Below are 26,739 nucleotides of genomic sequence, written 5' to 3'. Positions count from 1 at the left end.
GAATCAAGCAACATTAAACTAGGCACATTTGCAAAGGTGTCTGTGAGGTTACTGTAGCATTATGTATTCTCTTCCAGCTTTTCTGTGCTTGTCTTGCCAAGCTTCTCCATGGCTCTAAAGCTCTTTGTCAACCAACTCCCCTGTGCCTCTACAGGCCTCTCCCTCAACTCTTTCTTCTCTTGCAGCTTCAATTTTCTCAGCCCCTCCAATGCTGTTTCAATCCTATGTCTCAGCTACTCCAAAGAAAAGAAAATTAGCTTAATGTCTCTCGCTCAGCTGTCCACTCAAAGATTTCTTTCTCAGCAACAATCACCCAAACACTTTCTCTCTGCTCCCTGAGCTACCCTTGCATTTATTTATTAATATACTGACAGTAGTGCTTTCGCTGATATAGCTTATACTGCTTCCATGAATGAAATAAGCCGTACAGGCAAAAGCAGTTTTTTGCCAGTGTATCTGCATATACATAAGCTCCTTCATTTTCAGTTTAAACTGATTTTTACCAAAAAAAATCCCAGGTTTTACAAAAAGTGTTATTTGTTTTTTTTCTGATTTTCACCCTACTTTTATATCATTCAAATATATATAAAAAAACCCTTGTTTTATTAAGAAAATACAATATATGAGATATATGTATTATGCTAATACACAAGTCTGTCTGTATATGCAAACCTGCCTGTTGAAGTAAGGCTATGTATTAGTCTAGAAGATATACACAGTAAACAAACGGGCATGCACATACGCATGCTCTGACGTGCGTGCACATCTGAACATACTGATGAATCTCACTCCCACTACATACACACTTCAAACTGTCAGCAGATAATGGTTTAAAGATTTGACACACTAAAATGGCAAGAAAACAAAAATTGGTATCAGAATACGTTTCAGAACACAGGGAAGTATTCAAAAGTTTAAAAAAAACAAAAACAGGAGAAAAGGATGAAGTTGACTGTATGCGCTGCAAATGATGTGGTCCAATTATTAAATGTAAATATTTATCGGCGAATAGTTCTAAGTCCACAACAGTAAACTGTTTATTCAAATGAAAAGTTTTATTTGGGGATTAGAGATGTATTGTTTTCTTAAACTCAGAGGTGGTATTGTGTTTTGAGTTCTGTTTTAGTTCTGCAGCAAACCACATTGAATTCCATTCATCAAAGCATTAATCTGCTGAATACTTTTTCCCATCCTTCCATCCCTCAAAATAAACCCTAATATTTACCTAGAAAAATTAATAGTATTTTTGCACTGATTTTCACCTGTTTTTGTTGTTGTTGTAATAAACACCAATAACTTCCTGGAAAAATTAAATAAAATAAAAATCGAAAATGGTGGGCCCTACATATACACTAAAGTTTGGTCTACACTTAAAAATTAGATGGATCTAGCTGTGTCGCAAGTCCTGGCTGTGAAACATTTTGTGCCTTGAGCACAGCAATGAGGTCAATCAACCCCCCCAGGGTAGATGCAGCTAGGTTGATGGAAGAATTCTTCCGTTGACTTAGCTACTGCCTTTTGGAAAGGTGGATTAACCACATTGATGGGAAAACCCCTTCCATTCATGTAGGAAGCGTCTATGCGATGGCACTGCAGTGCCATAACTGTGCCACTCCAGTGGCTGTCGTATAGACATGCTGTAGCACCACAGTGTAGATGTCTCCTACACTGACAGAAGGGTTTTTAAAATCAGTGTAGTTAATCCACCCAAAAGACGGTACCTAGGTTGATGGAAGAATTCTTCCGTCGACCTAGCTGCCTCTATGCCGGAGATTAGGTCGACCTAACTACGATTCTCAGGGGGGCCAAGTTTTTCACAGCTCTGAGCAACATAGCTGGGTTGATCTAATTTAAGCGTAGACCAGGTTTCAGTGGGACAATGCATGCAGGGCCCACCTTAGGGGACAGTGAATTGGGGCAACCGCTCCAGGCCCTGCGCTTTGGGGGGCCCCACGGCCGGCGCTGCACTGGCAGTGGGTGAACCGCTGGCTGGGCGAGGCTACCCCTAGCCCCATCTCTTCCACCCGAAGGAGAGCGTGCTTTTCACCCAAGGAGAGCACGTGACATCCCCAGCCCTGGGAAGGCGGGCGGCGTGGCCCCAGTCCCTGGAGCCCAGTGGCACAGCCAAAGCGGGACCCTGGGGAGGGGGGAAAGGAGTGTGGGAAGGGCCATGCCTGGCTGTTTGGGAAGGCACCACCCACCCTAGCTTCCCGTATCCAACCCCTGTGTGGTCAGTCCCGGATGTGACGTCACTTCTGCCCTGAGCCGCACACCCCCCTAGGGACGGTCCTGAATGCATGAGGTGGATTTCTGCAATATGTGAAAATCAACAGAGTTTGTCATGTTAAGCTTATGGCAGTGGCATGTGGAATAAGAAAAAGATCATTATTAATTTATTATAATTATATTATTATTATGGCATGTGGAAGGGGATGGGTTGATACAAACTACTTTTCACTAGTAAATGTGCTTTTAGGACTGGAGTAAACACAGGCTGGGAAGTTTCGCGCCCGCGCAAAACAAAACTGCGCCCCCCAGCCCAGCCCAGCTCCCCCCCGCCCCCCTGGCCCTCTCCCTCCCCGCCTGAGCACCCCCCCGCAGCCCCCCCCCCTGAGGCCCCCCCCACGCGCTTTCCCCTCCTCGGGGAGCCGTGGCACCTCCCCACCCCAGCTCACCTCTGCTCCACCTCCTCCCCGAGCACGCCGCCCCCGCTCTAATTCTCCTCCCAGTCTTGCGGCGCCAAACAGCTGATTGGCGCTGCAAGCCTGGGAGGCGGGAGAAGTGGAGCAGCGACCACGCGCTCGGGGAGGAACGCTGTAAAAGAAAATTGGGGGCTCTGCTTTTTGGCACCCCCAAATCTTGGCACCCTAGGCAATTGCCTAATTTGCCTTAATGGTAGCACCGGCCCTGAGTAAACATTGGTTTGAAACTAAAATACCTCAAAGCTCCAAGGATCATATGATTCCCATTGTTCCAGGGCAGTAAAAGGCCAGAGAGAGAGAGAAAGTGTTTGTTTGATCTTTATAAATAAGTTTTGTGTTAGGCCTCTAGAGGTCCCCATAGCCTTATGAATGAGAAAGTATTAGGCAGTTAGGAAGGAACAGCAGGCAGCTCAGTTTTGTTTGTATTTCCATCTCTCTGTTGGAACGCTGAAGCTCTCGTCTTCCAATTTATCCAGGTTTTATTCAGTTGTGAAATACATAAAATGTCTGATACTATAATTCCTGGGAAGGCTTAAAAATGTAGCAAATCTGAGTCCCTTTTGTTTAAAGTGTTGCTCTGAAAAGTAACTAAAAATGGCACCTTCTTACTGACAAAACAGGCTGCTCCATATGCATATTGAGAATCACTTTCACTGATTTCAGTGACAAAAATATTTTTACTGCTTTCTATCCCTGACAGCGGTGCACAGTCAACACAGCTGAGTCTGCTCCCACTCATGTATCAACAGCATTCTTCACTAAGCTCCAACCACACCTTTGCAGACCCACTGAAGGCAAGAGGGTTACGTAAGTGTTCGTACGGGAATAATTTGGCATGCAAAGTTGTTTTGCTAGTCATGATGCATGATCCAGGTTGGCTCTTAGAGCCCAGGCTGAGTTTGCTGGGCTGGCAATTAGTAAAAAAATTCTTTTACTTGTAAACTAACTGCATTTGAGATTCAAACATAGGGCCCGACAATGCCACATTTATAGTCGCTGTTCAACATACAGCTGCACTGTAAATACATTTAAGAGTGATAACCATGGATTAAATTGTGCCCATAAGATCTGCCCAAGACCTTCCCTGCCCCATGTAGAATCAAAAGAGGCTCCCCCAGGCCTCATGGAGGGCTGTTCATGGTTTGGGGAGTAAGCAGGCTGGGTGAGGAGTGAGCAGGGCATAGCTACATCATCCCTGCCTGCACAAAGGATTAAACAAGATATTCTCTCTTCATAGTGAGGAAACTCCTCTAAGGGAAATCCCAGGTAGTAGCTGCCTGTGAGCAAAGATGTGTGTGTTGGGGTCCATGGCTGGAGGAAGCACTGGGCTTCTGTGAATTCTTGGAGATCCATGGAATCTGAATGCAGAACCGCAGCCTATTGCAGGAGGGTCAAACCCTACCCCAGTAGAAGAACAGGAGAAACTCTGTGAGAGAATCCTGAGCAATTTCCTTCCCTGTAGTGCCTTGGTGTGGCTGGGGACAATCTGTCCCCTCCAATATTTTCTCAGCTTTGGCAATGGCTTGAGGGTTCTTTTGGATACTCTACAGTAAGTGAACAGATGTCACTTCTACAGTCTGTTCAGCAATTAAATTTTTCCTTTTACATGAAACATTGTAATTCATGTGCCTTTTTGCTTTTCTCCCCCTTCCTCTGGTGATAGGAAGTTGCGTCCATCTTTTGTATCTTGCCTATGCAAAAAAACTTTAGGAGAGAGAGAAGAGACTGCTGAGCTCCCAATTTGCAAATTTAAATTAACACCATCAGTTTAGGGAAAAACAAAACTGTGAATGGCTTTACAATTACAGAACCAGTTTCTCCTCCTCCTTTTTTTTCACAGCTGCTGGAACAACACCCCCCTCCATCCTCCTGATTGAACCTATCTCTCTCTATCTTCTTTCTGGCTTCTTATATACACACCTATACCCCTGGAAATTTCCACTGCTTGCATGCGAAGAAGTGGTATTCCACCACAGCTCATGCTGCAAAACATCTGTTAGTCTATAAGGTGCCACAGGATTCTTTGCTGCTTCTACAGAACCAGACTAACACGGCTACCCCTCTGATACTTGACACCTATGTGAACTGCAACACATGTTAATGTTTTTGCCCCATATATTCGTAAATCTCTCCTTTGACATTTTTATAGGAGATTAGTGGGAATGGTTTTTGTTTTTAAACATACTCAGGCTTTGATCCTGCAATCTGATCCTTGCGTCTGGACCCTTAATCCCATTCAAAGCTCTACCGAAACCAATGGGGCTCAGCACAACAGTAAGAGTGCACCCACTGGGATTGGTTTGTCGGACTGGGTCTTAATCTTCATCATGCTTGAGATACAGAAACCATCACTCCCAGAGGTAATTCATTCTCACAAAATGGTTTGTGGGATAAGCATATTCAGGTAACAAAAGAGAAGGGCTCAAATTCAATGCAAGCTCTGTTACCTTTTACCTGGACATATGGGGGGAATTGAATTGCACCAGTCCTTAGTGTATTTGAGGCTAAGGTATACACTCAAATTTTATATGATGAAGAAATGTGAGGATGGAATGATCCCAAGCGATTGGAAATGATTCAAAACAAATTTCTTAGGAACATTCTTGGTCTCCCAAACAATACCTGTCTTGGCTCTAAGAGCTGCTGAGGTATCAATTCTCTTCTGTTCAAAGTGCAACAGCATAATACTAATTTTTTGATTCATATTCATAGTATTCACCCACAGCATTTTCCAAGGTTATGCTTAGAGGAACAACTCAGCAGGCCTTTCTCACAGAAATTCCCCTGATTAGAGCATATTCAAAATTCTTTGAATTCTGTAGGCTTCTCAGAATTAGAAATGAGTAGATTTAAGTTTAAAAATGTGAAATCCTAAATCAAGAATAGAGTATATTAATAAGCAACTGGATATGGCAGTTATTTCTATTTCAAATATGTCACCTTAGTTCCCCCCTTGTTAAAAGGTCTCATGGGTATGCTAGATATTTAGACAGTTTGTGTAATAACACACTACGAATGGCCTTTACAGCACTCCATCTTCAGTCCATACAGCTAGCTAACTTAGAAGGCCGATATACTGGCATAGAGAAATATAACCACCTCTGTCCATGTCGCGTAGGACAGGTGGAAGACCTACCCAGTTATTTATTACATTGTCATTTGTATTGCCACTTGAGCCCAAAATGACTGTCTGTATTTTTGCTATGGAAATACAAATAAATAATAATAAAATGTGACAGAATATACTACAACATTATACAACTATATTTATCCTTACCTAATTGCTAATTTGCTGTAGAGGACACAGAATAGGAGTGACCAGTGTAATGTGCTGTTTATACAGCTAACATCTGGAGATTCATACAATGCCTTAGTGTCAGGATGGTTTGCCCATAATGAGGGAAGGTTTTTAACCCCATTTTGTCCTAGGCAAACCATGAAGCAGAAAGTTTAGCACAAAGGAAATTCTGGACGTTTACAATTAGCTAAGTTCAATGAGAGGAAAACTCTCGCCTACAAACAACTGTACATGTGAGCCTACACCTGCTGTGTTCATTCTAATTTCCCAGTGACCCAAACTGAAAATAACAATAGACTCACTGTGCCGAAAGAAGGTAAGTTGTGATAGTACTGGTGATCCCATAAGAAGGGAGCGGGACCTCTTCCATGCTGAAAGCACAGGCTGTAACAGCAGTTTAGACACTCTTCACTTCCCCTTTTCATAGAGGGGCAGCAGCTGATTACAGCCACCGAGGGGATTATCTCCAGTTTGCAATAATTGCAGTTTAGCTCCTAATTAATATAGATTAAAATCTGACAAAGGCACCTAAAAATGGCTGAAGAAGAATTTTCATCAAGATCCAGATTCACTTCTCAGCCCAAACAAAGACTATTGAACCTAAACTAAATGATGTAGAAGTCTTTTTTAAAAAGCCTAGGCAGCCACTTCCTACAAACAGCATTGTCTATCAGGCCAGTAACTGGGGTTGCCAAGTGGTAGCCTACCTTTGGAATGAGTCTGCTAGCTCAGGGAAAGTGGCTTTATACAGGGTCTCCAAGGTTAGAAATTACATTAACCCCTAGATATTTAAAAAGGTAGTTGGCTCAAAAAATGAGATATAGAGGTATAGATCATTATTACTTTGATCAAAGTGTACAAAGTTTTTAAAAGACAAACAAACCTAAACCTTTAGAATGGTGTTCTGAAATAGTGCTATATACAGAGAGAGGGAACCTTAGCAAGGCTCAGGTAACACAGTTCTAAGAAAACACTCCCTATCCACCACGTCAGAGCCCTGCTAGCAACAGCCATCATTAAACAAGGAAACTGTGGCAGCACAGCTGAGAGTCAGCAGTGAACATGGGCTTTAGGTCACAAAATATTTTTAAAGTGTGGGGTTTTCTACACACAAATTTGAACGAGAACTTGTGCAGACACTCTCATTTCAGTTGACAACTGGTTTATTTTGGTTTGTTTCTGTTCCTAACTGACCTATGAAATAACACTGGCTTACCCCACCATAAGAGCCTCCACACAGACTTTTGCAGTGGCACCTACAGCCTTACACACATACAGAGCATGCCATTGGCCACTTCACTGTCCATTCTGGTTTGCCCCTCAGCCAGGCCCTCTCAGAGGTCCAGAGCGGCCTGGGCCACTTCCAGCTTTTGAGGCCCCTACCCATGATCAAAATAACGACACATGAAAACAAAATAAGGCACCAAAAAAAGAGTGATACATAATTTGAATATTTTTTTATTTAACAAATACTTTTCTAGCCTTTTTCTGTGCAAATGCTGTTGTTGAGGAAAAATCTAGCTTTTGTGAAATGTCACAGTTGATATTAAGCATGGTGAGCCTATTCAAATGCTCTTGTCCCATAGTTGAACGGTGATAGTTCTTTACCTGCTTCAACATGTTGAAGGTGCATTCACCTGAAGCCACTGACAAAAATACGCAATGCAATTGTGATATTAGGAAACACTCCAGAGAGTCCAAGTTTGAGTATTTCTTGAAGCAATTCCTTTGGCTTGCAATCCAAGTTAAAGTTTGTGGAATATATTCATTTGAGGAAGATGACCTCATCACTTAGATCTTTTAAGATTTATTTGTTGTACTGTTGCTGAAATTGTTGACCTGCCAAAGAAATCCAAAAAGGGTATAAATTAGTCGCAGTGACTCAAATCAACATGTAAGATCTGATTGAATAGAGTCAGTGATGACAAGGAAGACATTGACCCTATAATGCTGCTCGGCATTGGATTCAGTAGGTAAATTGGGATTGGTGGAGAACTCAGATGAAATGCCAATATTCTGTGCTACTAATTTGGACTGAGTTAGGATCGCATCCCATTGTTCACGAATCTGTTGAGTGTCATTGATACGACTTTCAATGTTATCCCTCTCAACATCAAGTGTAGCACTGTGTGCTTCAAGTACCAGATTAATTGCACTTTTGACACTCTTGCGATTCTTTAACATGTTTAACATGCTCTGATAAAAGTGGGTTGTCATATTTGCTGAGGAGCTCAACTATGCCTAGAAAGTTTCCATTTGCACAATCACCAATATGTTGACTGGAACCAAAGAAAGCCAATCCCCACACAGAAAGAAAAAGGATGACATTCAGGATGCGCTCAAGAAGTTTTTTTCCAGTTATTAGTTTCTGTAAAGAGTTCAGTTGAGAGTAAATTCTCAAATGAACTTTCAGCTGATGCTGCCCTACTGGCTGATTTCCATGCAAACATAGTTTTCTTTGTGTGACGTTGAACTCTCATGTGATGGTAGTCGGTCTTTCAACTTCCTCCAACATCTGTTGATTGAGCAGAGACAACTGATGCATTTGCAGCACTTTTGTTCAAAATGAAGCAGGATGCACAGTGCAGAGATTGTTTTTCTGTACTCCAGGATAACCAGTCTCTTGTGTAGGTCTCACCATTTGAAAGAGTTTTTGTCAGCAGATGAATAGGGAAAGCATGATTATCAGCATCTCATGGAATGTTACTTGGAATTTCAAAACAACTAGTACTCATGAATTGCTCTTGCTGAGTAAGATCTACATCTTCCTGTTGCTGTTGAGTTTCTTGATTGTACACAGGATCTTCTGCTGCATCTGTTACTGTTGGAACATCTCCTTCTTGACTACTGTCCTAATTTTCAGGTATTGGCATTGAAATATCACCTGTTGCAGTTGTGGAATTTTCATTATCTGTAGCAGTGTTTGTTGGGTAAGGGGTGTTTTCCAGTCACAGTAGTTTGAGAAATGAAGTTACTGGCTTTGAGCTCTTAGTTGCTGGTTCACTCAGTTGTTTTCGCCATCTCTTGCTTCCACCACATTCAAATTTCCTCTTCGTAGCGATCTATCTGGTCAATACGTAGCCTATCCACACTTGAAATATTCTGCTGTGAACATATACACAAATGCTGAATGGTACACAAATTCTGAAAAGACTTAAAACAAAGCAATACTAATTAAGAACAAAAAATGAAACAGTCAGGTTATTATCCTTATCACTGAATCAAAATTCAAGCATGCAAGCTATAACAGGCTGAGCTGAAGACAAAGGGATGACATATATATAGCAAACAGAGACAGTGATACAGACAGAGGGATAATGTCCAAAAATTTCAAACGTGTGTCCTCACGAAAATCACTGGACAAGGTTGTCCTCACAAATTTTCACCTTGGATCTGGGCCTATAGACTACAAAAGCCAATGATGGTGGCCAAGCTACCAAGCTAGGGCTCAACCAACCAACCAGTCACTTCTTTTAGCTACTACAATATATGAAGATAAGAATGAGGAAGCCTCATACATAAATAGTTCCTTAGTCAACTAGACATAAAACTATAAAGACACTAAAATGTAAGAATTCTCTACCTTTCAACATGCACTTGATCCAGCACCAGCCACGAGTAGTGGTTTGTTTATATAATCAGCTGATCTGAAAGGACATGTTCATCACGGTCTAATCTTGTGCCATAAGAACCAATATATTTTTGTTAATATTTATGGACATTTTAAATGCTTTAATATGACAAAATCTATATCAGTGAACAACAACAACAACAAAAAGCGTCTTTTACCAAATCACCTCTCTGATTTGCTTAAATTTGCAGCTCTAAGCTGAGAGAGAGTGTCACATTTTGGTCTGATAGGAATGCGCATAAAAACAAGTTGCGAAACTTATGAAATGCCAAAAAATTAACAAGTGTCTAAATTTGAGGCCCCCTTTGAGCTTAAGGCCCAGGCCAAATGGCCCACCTGGGCACCCTCTGATTGGCCCAGCCCCCAGCTGCTTCCAAACTTGAGCAGCGCTGCAAATCCTGTGAACCACCTCACAAGGACACTCTATTTTGATCTGGCTACCCCCATCACAATGAAGGGGTCACAGGGCCAAACAACCCCAGCCGCACTGTGACATCCATGCAGCAGGTCTCAAGGCCACTCACTCTATTTTGACCGCCCCCATCAGGACAGAGGGACCAGGGGTCCATACTTGAGTGGACAGCGGGCTGGCCACCATGGGGCCCCCTACAACAGCCTATGTAGGGTGACCAGATGTCTCAATTTTATAGGGACAGTCCTGATTTTGGGGGCTTTTTCTTATATAGGCTCCTATTACCCCTCACCCCCTGTCCCGATTTTTCACACTTGCTGTCTGGTCACCCTAAGCCTACAGGACTTGCTCAGCAACAGCTTTAAGCCCAGCTGCAAGCGCAGCCCCAGGGAGCCAAACAACGGGTGGTTTTGCTGCGAGTTAACCAGTGAAGAGTGGGTCCAGCGTGGTCCCTACGCGAAACATTCGGGGGACGCCTCTGGCCTTCTGCCGCCATTCAACGAGCAGGTTTCAAAACGAAGTTAAACCGGCGCAACCCGGCGTGTGGACAGGCCCTGGAGGGGGCGCGCGACTAGAGTCGAGCCTAGGCTCGTGGGCGGGGCGGTTACACCCTAGAGAGTCACTGCGGCGGTTGCTGATTTGCCGAGCCGCGCCACGCGGCAGGGCCCGGGCTCCGGGAGGGCGGCACTCACAGACACGCCCCTTCCCTCAGCGTCACTGGGCCCAAGCACGAGCCCGGCCTCGTCTCACCCCCGGGCTTGGAGTTCTACTAGAAGCGAAGGCGACGGGACTACGTCACCCGGGAAGCCAAGCGGCATGACGTCACCGCGCACAGCCCGTTCCTTGCCCCGGAAGGGTTTAGTGCTGCCGTGACCCCCCCATCGTCCTTCCTTCTTCCTTTCTGAAGTAGGCACCGGCGGAGGTAGGAGCGGGGTGACGCCGCGGGAGCCGGGTCCATCCGCCCCCATCCGGGGAACCCCGGCCCCGGCCGCCCCGCGCCTTAACTCGGCCATTCCCTGCGCCCCTGGGGGGGTGGGTTTGCGCGGGTCTCGGGCGGTGGGGCTGGGCGGGGCCCATCGGTCCGAATCGCGGCGGGCGCCTGGGGCCTCCTCGGCCCGGCCCGGCCCGGCCCCCATGGCGGGAAGGCGCAGCGGGGCGCGAGGCGGCGGCGGCGGTTGGGTTCGGGCGGGGCGCGCGCGCGCGGAGTCTCTGGTTTGTCGCGAGCCGGGTCCGTTCTCCCCTCAGCACCATGGGGCGCGTGATCAGGGGCCAGCGGAAGGGCGCCGGGTCTGTGTTCCGAGCCCACGTGAAGCACCGGAAGGGCCCCGCCAAGCTGAGGGCGATCGACTTCGCCGAGAGACACGGATACATCAAGGGCATCGTCAAGGTGGGTCGGGGCCCCGCGGGGCCCGCGTCAGCCGGGCCGGGAATTGCTCGAGGTGGATTGATTGAAACTCGGTTTTAATCGCTGTTCAAGTCAGCAAATGGCAACCGCGTGCCGCTATTTTAGGCTTGTTTTGTTGCTTGTTCTGTTGGTAAAGACCTTGAGTCACGTCGGCTGAGGACCATTAAAACAGGATTTGCAACCAAACATCCTTTCCCGTAGAGATGATTTCCATGGCCGCTCAGGCCCAACCTTCCTAGGAGCCCTTCGCGTGTCATTAGAGAGGTACCTGCCTTTTCCCAGGCTTTGAAACTCCAGCTTCACACACTCTAATGTTTAAGGACACAATTGACTCATTCGCTCCTGTTTTTTGATAAACTAGAGGAGGGAAATAAAGCTTTCATACCTTTTCAATGGCCAGGCTCAACTTTGAACTAGTGGCAAATAAACAATATTTTCTGCATCTGCTAACTGAGCAAACCAAAAGCAATTAAGGGAAAAACTTTAATGCACAACAAAGTACTTGCAGGTGGATGTATGTAAATACTAGCATCTGCTCCCTTTTAAAAAATATATATAGATATTTAATGTGGTACCTGATGTTGACCTACTTATAAAACTGAAGTTGATATCAAAGTTAAAGATGAATTTGTTCCTGATTCTGTATAATTAAATCAGTACCCTTTATTGCTCAAATTTGAGGGTTCATCAATGCAACACTTGCACATTTTTTTAAATCTATGCTGGCCCTGAGTCTCCCAGTAAGCTGGTGCCAGAGCTGGAAGTAGACCCCACAGCTGACTCCCAAATGGCTAAGGGAAAGTCTACACTTATGCTGGTGTAGTGCTTCAGCGTAGACACTATAGTGATAGGAGGATTCAAGGGAGCAGGTAGGTGGATGAAAGAATACTTCCATTAACCTAGTGCAGCCTACACAAGGAGTTAGGTTACTTTAATGACATTGCTCATGGGGTATGGATTTTTTCCACACCTGAGTGATGTAGCTGGGTCAATCTATTTTTCTAGTGTATGCCAGCATAGTCATGCTGCCTCCCACACATTAGCTGAATTTTTTTTAACAATTAATTCCTTTAAGCTTCTTAGAAAAAAATACCACTTTTAGTTTGACACTTCAGATGGTTGTCAGGCTAGAAGGGAGTTGGTCTGAAATCAATTTGAAAGCCTTTGAGGAATAGAACTTGTTAGGTGACATTAATTGCTGCTCAGAGGATCTGTCTAAACATCAAACAATCTAATTTCAGAATGAGTGCAACAAATCAGTGCGATACGGTTGGAGGAAAGGAGGGGCAGTCTAACTACCAAACATGCATCTACAAAAACTAAATAAATTTGGCAGTTCTGAAACCCTGATAGACGTCGGTTGTGAGGAGTTACTGGGAGAGCAGTTGGAGAAGTTCCTCTCTTTTTAAATGGTTCTCAAAATAGCTTTTTGATAGGTTGCAATTAATATGCATAAGCATCTTATTAAATTAGTGTTAGTGAAAGCCGAATGCCTAAGTTTGGAAGGTCTGTAGGGATTAAATAAGGGCACTAAGTGCGATTAGCATGTAGTAGTATATTTAACTGAGAACTGTTACAGCTAGTCTTTTTGATCTGGCCATCTTGCAGAAGTGAACTTGATCTTAACTTAGAGTGATGGTTGAGTGAAAGACTGGGAGTGCATTTGAGTAAAGATGGGTACCATACTAACTTTTTGGAGGAGTTTGAATAATGTTTAAACTATTTGTCTTAAGAGCTTGTTAGGTTGATAAATACACCTCTACACTGATATAACGCTGTCCTCAGGAGCCAAAAAATCTTACATCTTATAGGTGAAACCACGTTATATCGAACTCGCTATGATCCACTGGAGTGTGCAGCCCCGCCCCCTCGGAGCGCTGCTTTACTGTGTTATATCCAAATTCGTGTTATATCGGGTCGCATTAAATCAGGGTAGAGGTGTATTTGCTACAAGCTTATGCATTTATCACTAATCTGAATAAATGATGACATGGATGTTTCTAAATATGCTTTTTATCACATCAGGATATCATTCATGATCCTGGCCGAGGTGCTCCCCTTGCCAAGGTTGCATTTCGTGATCCATACAGGTTTAAGAAAAGAACAGAGTTGTTCATTGCAGCTGAAGGCATTCATACTGGCCAATTTGTTTACTGTGGCAAGAAAGGTGAGTTAAGAATGCAGCTAGTCATGTTTAAATGGCCTCCAGAGGCGTGTAGTTTAGACCAGTGGTTCTCAACCAGGGGTATGCAGAGGTCTTCCAAGGAGTACATCTCTACCCATTTAGATATTTGCCTAGTTTTACAACAGGCTACATAAAAAGCACCAGCAGTCAGTACTAACATTTCATATAGACAATGCTTTTTTTTTTTTAATACTGCCCTATGTACTATACCAGGGGTCGGCAACCTTTCAGAAGCGGTGTGCCAAGTCTTCATTTATTCACTCTAATTTAAGGTTTCACGTGCCAGTCATACATTAACGTTTTTAGAAGGGCTCTTTCTGTAAGTCTATAATATATAATTAAACTATTGCTGTATGTAAAGTAAATAAGTTTTTTAAAATGTTTAAGAAGCTTCATTTAAAATTAAATTAAAATGCAGAGCCCCCCAGACCAGTGGCCAGGACCCGGGCAGTGTGAGTGCCACTGAAAACCAGCTCGCGTGCTGCCTTTGGCACATGTGCCATAGGTTGCCTACCCCTGTACTATACACTGAAATAGAAGTACAATATTTATATTCCAATTGGTTTTATAATTATATAGTAAGAAATGAGAAAGTAAGCAAATTTTCAGTGACAGTTGTATTTTTATGCCGGATTGTCTAAGCGAGTAGTTTAAGTGAGGGGTAACTTGGGGGTATATAAGACAAATCAGACTCCTGAACAGGGTACAATAGTCTGGCAAGGTTTAGAACCACTGGATTAGACTCACGATGCAATCTGATCTGCACGTCCTGAGAACTTTACTGCATGTCCTTATGAACCCTAAGTTTTCTAAAAGTAATGTTTAATGCACTGGCCTTCACTAGCTGTTTGCAAACTACTGTTTTTATATGGAGCTGGAAACATTTCACCATCCAACACATTTTGGATTGTGTAACTAATTACAAATTTATAAGACGACAATACAAGATACATTTTTTTTTTTGGTCCAGGCTTTTGTCAAACTATTCCTTAGAATCCATTTGACTGACTAGTTGCTCTAAAGTCACTCTGTTGAGGGGGAGAGGGGAAGTGTACCCAGATAGCACCATATTAGTTGTCATATAAATGCTTCTAGTGATGTGTAATGGTTTATCATCTGTATTTCCAGTTTTAGTCTGTATATTGTACATGACGATGGCTAGACATATTTCTGGATTTTTGAAGATTAGTTATGGTTCAAAAATTCCCTCTGGGGCACCTGGCATTGGCCACTGTCAGAAGACAGGATACTGGGCTTGATGGACCTTTGGTCTGACCCACTATGGCCATTCTTATGTTGTGCATCTACAGATATCTAAATTGATCTGTTTTTTCAGCTCAGCTTAACATTGGAAATGTCCTACCTGTTGGCACTATGCCAGAAGGAACCATTGTCTGTTGCCTTGAAGAGAAGCCTGGTGACCGTGGTAAATTGGCCCGTGCTTCTGGAAACTATGCCACAGTTATCTCCCACAATCCTGAAACCAAGAAAACCAGAGTGAAGCTGCCTTCTGGTTCTAAGAAGGTGATCTCTTCTGCAAACAGAGCTGTTGTTGGTAAGTCACAAGTGACGGGTCAATTTGTGTATTGTATCTTAATGGTGTCCAAACTCTAGTGAAAGATGTGGTAGCAAATAGGCTCAGTGCTTAATACCTCAAACACTGGTGATCTAGGTTGTGGTGTGCTTTGTGGACTTACAACTTGAGCTTTGCTTCTTTGAAAGCTAACTTTACACACTTGGACCCAAAATCACCTAATGTGATATAGGTGTATGTGACTAAATTGTGTGTATGTGGGAGTTTAACATATTTTAATGTGGGTCTTACTGTACAAGTTACTTGTAGTATCTTAAAGCCTAGAATCTCCACCATGCTAGGCATTATACAAAAGACATTCTCAGCCCCCAAGGAACTTACTGATATGGGATAACATGTTGAGGTAGTGGGAATTGATTGTGTTGGATTTAAGTAGTTTTACTGATGTGTGTAGGCTTGGAATTAGAGTTCAAAGGTAGATGGTGATAAACGCCAGTTCCACAGAGGTATCATAACACGTGTGGAGAGAGCTGATCAGTTGATGAAAGGATGCAATTCTGCTACCCTTGCTTGGGAGACTTACAAGGAAAATGTCAGTTCTGTAGGAAACAGTATTTGTGTTCAAGAGGTGGCATGCTTCCTTTTGAGTCTGTCTAAAGCCAGAGCTCCATCAGGGGGTGGAGACACTGCTGGTGCAGGTGCTCTGTATTAAATGACATGCACAGTGGATTTGACCATATGATTACTATCTCTTGTGGTACACCTCTACCTTGATATAATGCTGTCCTCAGGAGCCAAAAATCTTACCATGTTATAGGTGAAACCGTGTTATATTGAACTTGATTTGATCTGCTGGAGCCCCGCACCCCCCGGGGGGCACTGCTTTACTGCATTATATCCGAATTTGTGTTATATCAGGTGGTGTTATACCAGGGTAGAGGTGTACTACTTGCAGAAGTTGGGATAACTGCTTGGGTGTCCAGTCTAAAAGCTGAATTGAGTTAAAGCACTGTTTCTTAACCTGGGGGGTCATGAGATGGGTTTAGGGAGTGGGCAGCCGGACAATTACCTGGGGCCCTGCAAAGTTAAGTTACATGCTTTAGCCCTGGGTGGCAGGGCTCTGGCTTCAGCTTAAAGTCCAGAGGCAGTTGCCCATACAAGAAAGTTAAGGAACAGTACTAACTGCTTTCTTGAAGTTGCATGAGGATAATGCATGTATTACTTGTCCTAAGCTATTATAGGGCTACTCATCTGCAGTGGCAGGTGCTGTGTGAAGCTAGCAGAAAATTGTTTTTAAAACTTTGGTTTAGAATGATGCGCCATCTTACCAATAGCCAGTTTTTGGACTTCAGTAGCAAACTAGTTACTTCCCTGTACATTTCCTCTCTGCCACAGCTGGGTAGGGTTGCTAATTTTGATTGGACATAGTCTTGGAGGCTTCATCACATCATCTTTTAATTTCTGGAGAATCCTGGAGTGTTGGTAACCCTACATCTGGTGCACAGGGAGCTGAGACAACTGCTGCATTTGTTAACACAAACACTTGTGGTACAGAATAAGGGGGGAAAGCAATATAAAAAGATGGAATATGCAAATTATACAGGCTACTATAATTTTCATAGTTAATTCATTACATATCTTAAGAAGCTGTTGCCAGAGTGACAAGTCTAAGTTATGATGAGTGTTGAGGCTAAAACCCAGTAGACCCTATCTTTCTCCTGATCTTTCAGTGTGATGTGTGTTCTAAGTGAAAGGTGGTCACATCTCATTGCTCCACTCAGCTGTGTCGGCATTGTACAAGCAATTCTGGGAAGTATACCTAATCTAGTATTCTGGACCATTTTATGTGATCTAGTCTCACTATTAAAAGAAGTTAGCAATTACATAGAGATTAAAATTAAGAACTCTTCCTTTGCACTCCACCTTCAATGCATACAGATCCTAGAATACCTGTTTGCAAGAATGTAGTTTCACAATATCTAACCTTCATGAAGCAATTCATATTCACTTTTGTCCTGGCTGTGAAATGCTTGTGTGGACAATTGTACATTTGTGACTCACTTTCATAGATTAACTAGCTAGACAAGATTTCTAAAACAGTTTAAAATCTGAAAATAGTCCATTTTTCCTTTCCTCCTTAGGAATTGGTACTTCCATTTAAATATCCCATCACTAACAGCCATTTGCTAATCATTTTAGCCACAGACTTCACTGCATGAGTCAAAGCTTTCGAAATATGTGATGACCATAAAAGCTTAACTCCCAATAAATTTTGTATTTTTAATTGAATTTCAGGTATTGTTGCTGGTGGAGGTCGTATTGACAAGCCTATCCTAAAGGCAGGTCGTGCCTATCACAAATACAAGGCAAAGCGAAATTGCTGGCCACGTGTCCGTGGTGTGGCTATGAATGTAAGTGTCTCAGCTTTCAAATGTGTGTCCTTCCGTAGGTTTCAGAGTAGCAGTCGTGTTAGTCTGTATACGCAAAAAGGACAGGAGTACTTGTGGCACCTTAGAGACTAATTTATTTCATGAAAGCTCATGCTGAAATAAATGTTAGTCTCTAAGGTGCCATAAGTACTCCTGTTCTTTTTGTCCTTCCATAGTTCATGTAAGGGCTTAACAATTGTCTCATTCACAATTCAGTGGTACTTTTGGCAAGAACTGTTAAGTTTAGACTATCTAAACTGCCTAGAAAATGCACGTATTGCTCTGCAGTTGTAAACATCTGCTGTAGTGCGGTAAGTAAAATTATTCCTTTATATAAAGTAATGAGAGAAGGTATAAGTTCTATTGCACACGTACCTTGGTTTGAGTGTTAAGTTTAATTTATTTAACCTGGAACATACTTTTGTCTACATTTGACTGTGGTGACTTTCTTTATAGCCTGTAGAACATCCCTTTGGTGGTGGTAACCATCAGCATATTGGTAAGCCTTCAACCATCAGGAGAGATGCTCCAGCTGGTCGCAAGGTCGGTCTCATTGCTGCCCGTCGTACTGGTAGACTGCGTGGAACCAAGACCGTGCAGGAGAAGGAGAACTAATGTCCCTCAATACAGTTTACACAATAAAAGGCTTAAAAAACCCCACACCTGTCTTGTGTAAACTTTGTGAAGGAGTAATAGCAGCTTTTCAGGACCCTATTAGTGAGGAAGGATCATGAAACTCTTGCCTTCATTGAAGGCATAAATGGGCCTTTAGTCTCAGGCTATTTAATTGCAACTAAGAATAAGTTTTAGAAACTGTTCAGATCAGATTCACTAAGGGGTGAAGATGAGATTGATGCTATCACCTAGTGTTAAATGGGAGGTGGTAACAGTATGGTGGGTGACCAAGTGAAGCCCTGGGACATGAATGGGTGGCCTCTAGAGGAAGACATGAGTAAAGGGTGGAGGGGAGTCTTCAGGCACTATGTTCCAGCTGAGAAGTGTATTCGAGTAGTTTAAGGATGGCTTATGCACTAGACAATTTGAAAAACTTTGTAAAAGGGGAAGGTCAGAAAAGTCCATTTCGAAATCTTACTACTAGCTTATAAAAACAGCATCTGCTCTACCTACAAAACAATATCCTGACTACAATTAGTAACCAAGTACTACCCCATGTTTGTCTGTTAATATATTAACTCTGCACAGGTGAGTGCCTGCCTGTCAAGCTACACCAGAGCCTCTCTCATACACTCAGCATTATGCATCAACATTACAATTTTTTGGAAGGAGAGCCAGCATGATGTTCTGCCTGAGAATACCTTGCATTTCCCTCATGCCTCTCTGTAAAGAAAAGGAGCCATGCTTGATCTTTGGGTGGGTAGAACAAAGGCAGTAAACTGATTGCTCTCTGTGAACATATAAGCTGTTGCATGAATCATGCACCTACTATTTAGCTGGAAAAAATTTCAGATACTTGTGAACAAGTCCTATACCTTCCAACATTAGCCAAGAAGCTGCTGGGGAAAAAAAGTACTATGCAGGCAGGACCTCTGCTAGACACTACCTGAATCCCCATCTCTTCCATCAAGCAGGCCTGGGGTGTGAAGAACTGAAGGAACACTCTCAATCAACTGAAATACAACTTTCCCTCCACATTGCATTGGCAGGGCATAAGGCCTTTAATCTGTAGCCAGCTGCAAGGTTAAATACCTCTTAATGGCTTCAGTTATGAGATACAATCAGAATTGGATACATTATATACAAAGTTAACTCTTCAGGAGGAGAGTGTCCTTGAAATCACAGCTGGTACAAGTCAACAGAAGTCCTTTGTCAGCTGAACACAATTGACAAATCAGCCCCATTTTTCTGGATTTGCTGGGGCATAAGCTTGCCAGTTGTATTCAAGTCCATGACTGGCACAGCATTCAAAGAGGAGTTCTGACCTCACTCTCACCCCAGGATTTATTTTTTTTAAAAGGTAACAATACAGCAATGTTGGGGCTAGAGATCCAAAGAAAATCAGCAGTATGGTTTGTAAGAACTAAACTCATTTCAAACAATCACGTGATGCTGCCTGTAGCATTTTTGGTGATGTAACAAGAAGTGCTGTTATCAAATCCCACATGAATTCAAATACACATTCAATTATTTAGCACTATACACTTTGGAATATAACTCTTCAAGAGGACTAGCAGGTTAAGGAGAGTAGCAACCACTGTTCTTTAAGGCCCATCTACATTTATTATGGTTTAATCCACTTTATACCAGCATTCAATGTGCTGAAACACCAGGAGTGTCAATAAAATCAGAGTAATATCCACAATAACTCACTTTAAAAATGTCTAAACCACACAGCTTCAAATATGGGAAAGGCACTTTCTTCTGAGCACTAATGCAAAGGTTAAAATATCAAAAAAGGTCCATTCACATTTTACTGATTCAAAAAGGGCAACATAATAAAAACCTAATCACCCCTCCCCCAGCTACCACTGAGCAAACAGGTACAAGTTTCAGACCAAATGGTCATAATCTCAGTTATAAGAGTTAGCCTCCCCCCTATCCCCCCATGGTGAGTACCTCTAATTTGGTGTAACTTAAATATGAAGAAAATGTTAGCTTCGATTAAAGGGGAGGAGGTGAATTTCTAGCCCACTACCTTGGAAATGTAAACTGATCAATACAAAGTATCGCAGTGATCTGACCTAGACCGTTTGTTTTAAGCAGTACAGGGAGACAGTCTGTGCCTTACAGAATCTGAATCCTCCCCACAGTCAAACCATCACTAAGAGCACAAACAAGGTTCTACCACTCCTGTCTATCCTGGGCCACTCTGTATGTCCTTTAGATTAAATTCCCATTAAAAATCATCTCCAGCTGCTAAAGGCAGCTTACTGCACAGTGGTGCAATCATACTAGACCAGTAGTTCTCAAACTTTTGTACTGGTGACCCCTTTCACAGCAAGCCTCTGAGTGTGACCCCCCCCCCTTATAAATTAAAAACACTTGTTTAATATATAAACATAATTATAAATGCTGGAGGCAAAGTAGGGTTTAGGGTGGAGGCTGACAGCTCACAACCCCGCGCCCCATGTAATAACATGATCCCGAGGGGTCCCAATCCCGTTTGAGAACCCCAATCTGTTACAGTTGCAGGGATGAGGAAGGAAGAAAGGAAAGAAATACTGTTTCATAGGTTTACCTAGAAGTTAAGGTGAGCTCAGTTTGTAAGTGCCTGAGACGCATTTATAATGGAAGTGCCATTTAATGATAGGTCAAACCTGAGGCTATCTAAAACTTTGGCTTAAGTTGTAGAGCAAATTTTTTTGGAAAACTATATACCAAACAATTTAATTGGCCAGTCTTGTTGTGTATTGTCCATTATTATTGCAGCTGGGTGGTGTGATAGTTTGTTGTCTCACATGCCAGCCACTCCTGCCATGAAATCAGAATCCATTACATTCTCTTGCTCTGGATATAAATCCAGCATTATGGCATCAAACCTAGAACAGGAAGAGGAAAGATGATTCAAATGTTTGAGCTTAATTTCCTAACAGAGAAGAACCAAGGTAAGTATAATTACACATTCAGTCTAAGCCATTTGAAACTTTTCTCGTGCATGAAAGTTACTCTTTAAGACTAGTTGATGCAAAAGAATGTCAGAACCAATTTGCATTGATTGTATTGTAAGGATCCACTAATCTACAGGCTTAGGACAACAGCAGCAAAAAACAGTACCACACTATATTGCTGAAGGGAGCTGCAAACCTATTTCATGTAAATATACAAGGGGGAGGGTCAGAGCCGTTAGTCTGTAGTCTGCAAAAAGCAAAGAGCATCTATAGAGCCATAGAGAGACACACAGTTTTGCAGCATGAGTGACTTGGTGGTGAACTTCTTCTCTCTCGATGCAAAGCAGGGGTGATACTTCACTTGCATGCAGTGGCTGCAATACCACACTTTCCACTTGCTTGATGCACTGCAGAAGTGGGTATTCACCCACGAAAGCTCATGCTGCAAAACATCTGTTAGTCTATAAGGTGCCACAGGATTCTTTGCTGCTTGTAAATATACAGGATGCAATGCCACATTTCATTCTAAATTCACACACCCAAAAGAGGATTTTTGAATACTTGAGTCCATTCACTCTGAACCAAACTTATCAAGAACGAACACCCTTTTAATGCAGAACTAAAGGCTGTATTGTAGTAACTGATGCAGCTTCCAGTCTGTAAGTAAGCATACCTTCCTTTAGTTTATGTAGAGCATCCTTGAATATAAAGAGCAAGTTTTAAACACTCATTTGGAAAGACCTTATTTATATATATAAAAATCCTTTAAGTCAGGTTGGACAGAGATTTCAAAAGTAACGCCATATGTGGCAATAAAGGACCAGCCACTTTTTACAGATGAACTAGAAGAGGGACAGGTTGAGATTCCAGAAAGGTAATGATGTGATAGAATTTAATAAAAATAGACCTAGGGACAAAAATAAGAACTAGACATGGCTATGTACCGACACATGGTTCCTGGCATAACAGGCATTCTTGCAACATGGTGGAAGGACAAAATCAGTGGGACACTAATATCTGGAGACAATTGCAGAGGAAATACAGACTAAATTACAGAGCTGGAGGAGCAGTGCTATGGTTAGAAAATTCTGTAGACTCCAACAAGGTAACGATGGGGAAGATCATATTGTAGAATCTGTATGGATGCAAATTCCAGGTCACAGGAATACAAATATACTAGTAGGGTCATACGAGCAGCCTCCAGGTGATGAAAAGGACACAGATTCTGCTCCAAAGCCAAATTGAGTCAATGGTACTTCATTCAGCTTTGGATCATGACAAGAGTATACAATATAGAGGGAGATCAAAAGGGCAAGTCAGTCTAGTAAAACAGTAATATGGGTGATTTCAACTACTGCACATAAACTGATCAAATGGCACAACAGGACAACTTACACAATCCCTTCTTGGAAAAACTAATTCTAAAGCCCACAAGAGGAAGGGCTCTTTTCAATATAGTCTTAAGTAACACACTATTTAGATCAAGAATAACTCAGCTACTAAGTGACCAACGCATAGTTAAGTTCAACATTCTAGTGGAGGAATCATACCAAAAACTAGCAGAACAATTGTAAACTTGGAATGAGAGGTTTAAATTAAAAATAAGGAAGCTAAGGCAAAAGGCCCTAAAGAAAGAACATTAAAATCTGTGATTGAGCACAGTCTGACACCACTAAATAAACATAGAAGCAGGAAAGTGGGTGGCTGGGTGAGGGAGTCAAGTTATACGGCCTGGGTTAAGGATTCCTTTTAAACCAACCAGTTATCATTCAAAAATGGAAGTTCAGCCCAAGTGATAACAGACAGAAAAGAGCAGTTAAAATATAAGTGGAAATTAGGAGGGCTAAGAAGGAATTGGAAATGCAAATAGCCAAAGATGTACAAACAAATAAATTACTTAAGTATTTCAGAAGCAAGAAGCCTACATGAGAATTAGTGAGTTCACTAGTCTACCAGGGAGTAAAGGGAGAAGTTAAATAGGATAAGGACGTCACAGAAAAGCAATACATCTGTTCAATCAGCCCCACGCTGGATACTGGGCTGATACTCAACCCAGACCTACCCCTTTCAGGTAAAAAAGATGAAGCACTGTTAGACTGCGGTATCAAAACAGATGGTGCTAGAGCAAATAGATGCATTAGAGAGCAACTGGTCACCAGGATATGATGTTATTCGCCCAAGAATTCTGAAGGAAATTAAAAATTGGCTGAGCTGCTGAGAAAAATATGCAAACTTTAATGAAGCACTTGCTGTACCACAGGATGGAACGGTAGCAAATTTACTACCTATCTTTAAAAAAAGGTGGTAGTGATGATCCTGAGAATTATAGACCTCTGAGATTCACTGCAATGCCAAATGGATTGAAATAATTAAAAACAGAATATTCTGTCTGTAGAAATGTATGGTAAGTAGAGCTGGACATGATACAACAGGGATGACCTAGTGCAATTTCTGTAAAGGAAAACCGTTCCTTTTCAATCTACTAGAATATTTTGAGCAGGGCAACAAAAAACAGATAAAAAGCATGAGCCTCCTGCTTTTTTTCACCATAGGAACCAAACACTAATTGAGGGGGCTAAGAAAGACTGTGGGCTATAGAAAATGAGAAACAATGTGATTTCTTGCAACTTCCTCTGAAGCATCTACCAGTGGCAAATGTCATAGACAAGATACCTGATTAGATGGACCATTGGTGTGAGGCAGTATGTCAATTCCTATGTTCCTAAATATATGATACTTCACACAAAATACCCACATTCACGCTGTTGCCTTTTTGTTCGGTATTGTTGCAATCCATAAATGTCTATTTGATTTTGGTGTTGAACGGGTTGCTGTATTTTCAAAGCTGAAATCAGATTTATATAATGAAAGTTAAACTATTCAAATCCCCCTTTGTTTATTAGTCACCAGGTGGCACCCAGGGCACCTCCCATTTCCATTTTGAAATGCTCCAATGTTGCTAAGAGGACGGAATCATGCAGTTCTCAGAGCACTGGTGGGGGTGGGGTGGAAATGCAATCCCAGTGGTAAGACTGTTCATCTTCTTTCTTCTGTAACTTTCCTTCAGCAGCTTTATAAAAAACCCATGTAAACAGTGTAAGAGAGCAAAATAAATATGAATAACGTAGAATAAATGTGTGCATCCTCAAGGGTGCCTTGCATTAACATCTTATTTGTGACCTACATGATAGGCTGTGGTTCTCCCACCCCTACCACTCAAGAGCACATACTTGTATTCATCTGGACAGCAAGTATTAATGTGTAACAAATGCATATTATACCCACTGACCTGTTCAAACCAGCTCTTGCTGGTTATTGAGAAGGAGACACAGATTATACAATTTATTTGCTCACATAATTTACAAACAAAGGAAAGATCAAAATTTATATCACATGGTTAATATAGTGTCAAAATTAGTTCAAAGCAAGTCCAGTGTTAATGCAACACAATAGACGCGATTATAAGAACTACAGCATTGGTCATTAAAAAAATGACAAGAGAATCGTGAAATATTATCTTCAGTTAAGATCTCCAAAGATCTAGCCATACTGAAGACTCTGACAGAAAGCAGATCATGTTTCAGAAGCAAGATACTAAAATGTGAACTTTCCTACAGGAGTTTCAACTGCTCAGTTCTAGTACAAGGCTTTGGCTTGCTAAGGAGGGATACATGCAAGTTGAATACCAAGAGGCTTCCATTTAAAATTGGAAGCTTTAACAGTGGAGCTCTAAAGAGCTAAAGAAAATGCAATTTACGCCTTCATATGGGCATGTTGTGAATCACCAAATCTGAAGCAGGGACACTGTGCCATAAAGTATGGCACTCTTTGAAAGTATACCTACTAGTATGAAAAGGAACTGCCCTATTACAATTTTTTTCTGCACTATTTCATTAATTAGTCTTAACATGGTCACAAACACTGTGGGTGATGCTAATTTGTACCCCGCCCCTCCCCCCACAACAGATACAAGATCTTACTAACAGATATGTGACGTATACTACTTCATTAGTATTGTCTCCTCAGTTCAAGCGTAACTGAACAGACCCTCTGTAGTGATCCAGAAGTGTCCACGCTCTTCTGAGCATTCCCCATCTCATCCAGTAGTGGTGAAACAATGTCTCGAGTTAAAGGTAGGAAATGTGTGTTCGAGGGAGAGAAATCAGAGCTACATGATCCAGGGCCGTGGTTCTCAACCAAGTGTATGTGTACTCCTGAGGGTACACAGAGGTCTTCCAGCGGTACACCAACTCATCAGATATTTGTCTAGTTTTACAACAGGCTACATAAAAAACACTAGTGACATCAGTACAAAAATGTGTCATACATTGATTTGTTTATACTACTCTATATGCTTACACTGAAATGCAAGCACAATATTTATATTCCAACTGATGTGTTTTATAATTATATGGTAAAAATGAGAAAGGAAGTAATTTTTCAGTAACAGTGTGCTGTAACACTTGTATTTTTAGGTCTGATTTTGTAAGCAAGTTGTTTTTAAGTGAGGTAAAACTTGAGGCACGCAAGACAAATCAGACTCCTGAAACGGGCACAGGAGTTTGGAAAGGTTGAGAACCACTGATCTAGAGAGCCCTGAGAAAGTAAAAGGCCTTATCTTTAAAAGTATACATTGTAGAGATTATAATGGTATCTATACCTATTACACAAGTGAATATGAAAAAACTGAGCATGAAAAGTGATTTGGGCCATATGTTCAACTGGTTAAAATGGCAGGATAAGAACAGGATGTGAATACTTGACAGGTTTCAAGCAGCTCATGGATAAATCACTACACTTATCTTTTTCACAAGTAAAAGGAAGTTCAGTTTAAAAATCTGATCCCCTTTAGCGCTTGAGATCACTCCTGGGGAAACTGACTACTGGCGAATGGGAAACATTTGTGGGATTTATAAAGTTTTGAGTTGCCTGGATCAAAAACTTTCCCTTTTCTGTTTAGCACATAAAACTGAGTGGTAACTGTAAATGTACATACATTGGGGCATCTGAAAGTGTAATTTTCATAATTGTGCCCTTTTTTCATTGAAATGCTAATGGCTGGTGCTGCAACATGTACTCAGACACCATAGCTAAAACTATAGCTAACCAGAGCACATTCTTATTCTTGCTAGAGTTCATGCACTTCTAAGGGCGGCTTGTTTCATAGTGTGTGGGGTTTTTTTTTTTTTGGTACATCAACACCATAAACCAATGTAATCATTTACTGGGCCCCACTTCTGTGCAAAGTGAATGTAAAATTCTACTAAACCAGAATTCTTCAGTCATAGGACACAGTACTTTTCACAGTCCATTCCTAGCTCTGATGGTGCAAAGCAGTCAGATAGCTGGCTTGTACGAAGAATCTACAGGAGGCACGTAGCCATCGGTGACTCTTCAGCACTCCCCCTCAGGTCCTAGCATAGGGGACAGTCCTGAAGGGAAGTGGGCATGGCTGGAGTATCTGCATTCTCTCTGATCGCTGTGAGCAGCCAAATATCAATTAGACCAGCCTTTGGGCTGTTCTAAGGGAGACTGGGGTCCAGTCTGGCCCCCAGCTGGCCTCAGGATCCAGGGACC

The 26,739-nt window shown here is 42.1% G+C and overlaps 1 protein-coding gene and 1 long non-coding RNA gene across 8 annotated transcripts; one reads left to right on the top strand and one right to left on the bottom strand.

The window, feature by feature from the left end:
* Positions 1-7,442: 7,442 nt before the first annotated feature.
* LOC120386016 lies at positions 7,443-10,732 on the bottom strand. Of its 7 annotated transcripts, none has more exons than XR_005589490.1 (3): positions 10,469-10,732; positions 9,584-9,676; positions 7,443-9,105 (listed from the first exon to the last, which is right to left on the bottom strand). It is a non-coding gene; the product is annotated as an uncharacterized LOC120386016 (long non-coding RNA). The 7 variants fall into 7 exon arrangements; XR_005589491.1 differs by having other exon boundaries at positions 9,584-9,647; XR_005589485.1 differs by having other exon boundaries at positions 10,500-10,732.
* Positions 10,733-10,823: 91 nt separating this feature from the next.
* RPL8 (ribosomal protein L8) lies at positions 10,824-18,256 on the top strand. The gene is made up of 6 exons (XM_039504734.1): positions 10,824-10,965; positions 11,289-11,430; positions 13,474-13,615; positions 14,970-15,188; positions 17,463-17,578; positions 18,053-18,256. Exons 2-6 carry the CDS (start codon positions 11,293-11,295, stop codon positions 18,209-18,211), a joined length of 774 nt encoding a protein of 257 aa, XP_039360668.1. The 5' UTR covers positions 10,824-10,965; positions 11,289-11,292; the 3' UTR covers positions 18,212-18,256.
* Positions 18,257-26,739: the final 8,483 nt, after the last annotated feature.

Source organism: Mauremys reevesii, linkage group 1 (assembly GCF_016161935.1).
Source record: "Mauremys reevesii isolate NIE-2019 linkage group 1, ASM1616193v1, whole genome shotgun sequence".
In the NCBI taxonomy this organism is placed as follows: Eukaryota; Metazoa; Chordata; order Testudines; family Geoemydidae; genus Mauremys; species Mauremys reevesii.
The sequence above is the reverse complement of the archived record's forward strand: the minus strand, read 5'-3'. Positions and strand labels throughout refer to the sequence as shown.

Coding starts and splice junctions, on each gene's coding strand:
- RPL8 (XM_039504734.1), top strand. CDS start 11,293: ATGGGGCGCGTGATCAGGGGCCAGCGGAAGGGCGCCGGGTCTGTGTTC. Junction 15,189..17,462: donor TGCAAACAGAGCTGTTGTTG/GTAAGTCACAAG, acceptor ATTGAATTTCAG/GTATTGTTGCTGGTGGAGGT. Junction 17,579..18,052: donor TCCGTGGTGTGGCTATGAAT/GTAAGTGTCTCA, acceptor CTTTCTTTATAG/CCTGTAGAACATCCCTTTGG.